The 3,901-nt window shown below is 36.0% G+C and overlaps 1 protein-coding gene across 1 annotated transcript; it reads right to left on the bottom strand.

Annotated features, from left to right (window-relative positions):
• Positions 1 to 1,100: 1,100 nt before the first annotated feature.
• On the bottom strand, positions 1,101 to 3,400 carry LOC140046488 (small ribosomal subunit protein uS7). Its single transcript, XM_072091148.1, has 6 exons — positions 3,346 to 3,400; positions 2,828 to 2,974; positions 2,509 to 2,718; positions 2,122 to 2,250; positions 1,345 to 1,443; positions 1,101 to 1,258 (listed from the first exon to the last, which is right to left on the bottom strand). Exons 2-6 carry the CDS (start codon positions 2,954 to 2,956, stop codon positions 1,190 to 1,192), a joined length of 636 nt encoding a protein of 211 aa, XP_071947249.1. The 5' UTR covers positions 2,957 to 2,974; positions 3,346 to 3,400; the 3' UTR covers positions 1,101 to 1,189.
• Between the last annotated feature and the right edge of the window lie 501 nt (positions 3,401 to 3,901).

The following is a 3,901-nucleotide window of genomic DNA, read 5'->3' as shown; positions in this document are numbered from 1 at the left end:
AGTGTGTTGGACGGTGAGATCATGGTTTTAAATCCAATGCTCGTCGCACTATTTGTATACTTTGGCAAGACACTTTACTTTTGTTTGCCTCTCTTCACCCAGGTGTACAAATGGGTGCCTGATGATGATTACTAGCTGCATTATGGGAGTATGTTTTACAACATTAGGCGTTTTATAAATCCAGTATATTATCACTATTATGGTGTAATAAGATTTTATGAACAATTTTTTATATATCTTTTCATGTTTATTTATTTTTCGTGTGTATAAGTGCAATATTATTGGTAAAATAGGTCATTGCAAACATTTTAAAAATGTGTATTTTTACAATGTTCTAATAAAGGAAAAAATGTAGAATTGTGTGTATTACTACTTGTATGTTGTTTTTGAGTAAATAGGTATTTTTAAAGTTATCTGTATCTGTGTCCTCTTAATACAAGAAATCTGAAATATTTTTGCATAAAATGATTACAGTGTGAAATATTTTGGGGTTTTTTTCTAGCTATGATTAATCGTAGAATAAACTTTACCCTCTTCTTCCAAAATATGGACCTGTGCTGTTATACAGATTGGTCAACCGTGCCAATATAGTAGTCATTTACATAATTTGATAATTCGGCAAAATACTTCGCAACTGAGGATACGTATTTAATCAAACTTTTTTTATTTGTACAAAAAAAAGTTGTTCTATCCTATACGTTAAAATACAATATCTGAATATAACCAACTTCCTCATTCCATCCGTTACACTCCATCCCCCTTTCAAATGCTATAACCATTGCACATTGATCAAAAAAGTTAATTGGGGGTGGGCGCTTGGTTGTGGATCATCAACATTATTTGTCATAGATCTGATTCACCCTGCGTACTTCACTACACTTTGTGTCAGATGCCTTGGCCGTTTTTTGACATAATATAATAAAGCGTTTGGGTGGGTGGTAGTGGGAATGCAGTGACTGCATCAAGCCTACAACCTGCACCTTATATCTACTTGACTGTCATCTAACCCTTCTAATTGACACCTGGACAATATATCTGTCATTTATTTATAGTACCTATATTAAAAAAACTTTACTCATAATAAAACAAAGTACAACAAATTTTCTTTCACAGTATATTTTACAAATCTGTACTTTTACAGAGCTTGTGTTTATGTAATTATTCCATTGACTATCATATTTATTCCTTTTTAACGGTTGGACTTGGCTACTCTTTCCAGTTCATCCTTCTTCTTGATGGCGTAGGAGTTGGAAGATCCCTATGGAAAAATTAAAACGTAGCATTATTATTTACGATATACTATCATAGTCAGTTACTACAGTAGTTTATTAAAAAATTACCAACCTTAGCAGCGTTGATCAACTCATCAGCCAAGCATTCTGCAATGGTCTTGATGTTTCTGAAGGAAGCTTCACGAGCGCCAGTACACAACAGCCACATAGCCTACAATAAGCCAAGGTTTCAAATTAGTGTAAGCAAGCTCCCAGCTAGCAATTTTACAGGGTGGTTCACTTTTTCACAAAGGTTCAGCCTATTTAACATCACAATTACTGCAGTCACACAGTTTTGAAAAAGGGGGCGAGGGGAGGCTCAGTGTGTACATTACAGTATAGGGTGATTTGTAATAGTAAGGGCAACCATGTTCTCATTTTCGTTATGGAACTTCCTTATTTTATAAGAAAAATGCACATAACACCAAAAGGATTACTAATTTGTATTGTGCAGTATTCAACATATTTTATATATATATTTTTTTTTTGTCTTTAGGCAATGTGGCCAAGGATTACCAATAGTGAATTAATCACTGTCCTATCAGATAGGTGACAATCCCCCTGATACAGGAGCTATTTTGTGAACCAGTTCACCGGGGTAACCCCCTACTCTTTTCGAATAATGAACTGGGTTCTTTAAAGTGCATACAGGTTATAACTGTGTACACTGGACCTACGGTTTATAGTCCTTATCCGAGAAGACTTGTTCCACCACCAGAACTAGGAGCGAGTCGGCCTCGAACCCTTGCCAATGTTGTTGGCTTTTTAGGTACGGTAAACGGCACCCCTGACTTAACCGCTCAGCCATTTAGAGTATATACTACTCGTGTATTTTTTCTGTGTTCATTACCTGGTTTACTCTACGTAGAGGTGAGACATCAACAGCTTGACGACGGACAGTACCAGCACGACCAATACGGGTCGAATCTTCACGTGGTCCACTGTTGATAATGGCATTAACCAACACCTGTAGTGGGTTCTGAAAACAAACATATTTTTTCCAAATTAATAATAAAGTGTCTGGGCTTAATTTTAGTAACCTTTTTTTCATCACTAAATCTATATACTTCTCATTATCACTGTGCATGCTCATATATTTCTACAGCTGGACAGTGAAAGAGCATTTGCTATAATAAACAGTGTAAACTGGAATAACATGGGATAGAACTAGTACTAAACCAAGCCTTACTATAATCATTAACTTTATTATTTCAATTATATTCTTGACCATTATTACCTCCCCTGTCAGAAGATGGATAATCTCAAATGCGTGCTTAACGATACGCATGGTCAGCAGTTTTTTGCCATTGTTGCGTCCATGCATCATCATGGAGTTTGTCAAACGTTCAACAGCGGGGCACTGGGCCTTCCTGAATCGCTTGGCTGCATATCGTCCAGCACTGTGTGGAAGATACTTCGCAAACTTCTCTTTTACAGCAATGTAATCCTAGGAAAAAAAATCAATGAAAAACAATTATATCCTTAACATGTTAGAAGATATTGATAAATCATTTAAATTTTTTCATTATTATTATATACACATCTAGCATACTTACAGTTAAACTGATATCACTGACTTGAACATCGTCGCAGCTCCACCTGCCAAAGAGCTTCACCTCTGGTGCTTCAGCAATTACAACTCCACCTCCAGTAACCGGTGTTTCTTCTTCCCAATTTTCAGCCATGATTTAGGCTTATGCTAACTGAAAACACATAATAAAAGTATTTGACTGAATAAGTGAAAATAATAAATTATCAACTAAAAAGTTAGCTTGTTTGGAGCTAAGCCCCCATCTACCGAGTCGTGGACGTCAGCCAGCAGTAAGTAGTTCTGCTGCCGCTGCCGCCGCCGCCACGCACGGAGTGAGCAGCTAGCTATCTGAATGAAAGAGTACAGATCGGCTACCTACCAAGACGCCTCATTTTATTGATTACAAAACATTTGTATATGGAAAATGTGTAAATACTTTATTAAAATATTGACTTAGTTATATGTTGATGCAAATCAATTTCCCTCAACCTTTCTAAAAACATGTGAAAATTGACAAAATTATCGCATTAGAAATAACCATACCTCACAAAATGTGATCAGTAGTAAAGAGGGCGCTTTAACACATGTCATTCCCAAAATGCAACTCGTGTACGTATTCTGGTTCCCGTCGTCCTGATTTTTTTGTATGTAATAGTAGGCCTATACACTATTTTTATTTGGTCCATAGTCTCTTTCAATTTCAACTAGGCCGATTATATAGAATTGTTGTTTCACTTAATATGAATAGACTTAGTTTAAATATACCCAGCCTGTAGGAAGCAAGCAAGTAAGTTACTTACTTTAAATTTAAGTAATAAAGTCAGGTTGTGGAATTTAGTGCGTGTAGTAAAATATGAACAGCGCCCCCAATATTTTGACATTAAAAACATGTCGAAAGTTAATTGTTTCTTTCAACTCGACACTCTCGAATTTTGTGTGTGCAGAACGTTTTGTATAGTTTGAGTAAGTGTATTGTTTCATTGCTATTCCATATATATATAATTGTATGCCCTATCAATCCAACATTGTTGTAGTCGACAGTAAATGTTACTGTCTAGGACTATATCTCTCTAGCCTCTTCTTTCACTAGCTAGGCAGG

The sequence above is a fragment of the Antedon mediterranea genome, chromosome 4 (assembly GCF_964355755.1).
Source record: "Antedon mediterranea chromosome 4, ecAntMedi1.1, whole genome shotgun sequence".
NCBI lineage: Eukaryota > Metazoa > Echinodermata > Crinoidea > Comatulida > Antedonidae > Antedon > Antedon mediterranea.
The sequence above is the reverse complement of the archived record's forward strand: the minus strand, read 5'-3'. Positions and strand labels throughout refer to the sequence as shown.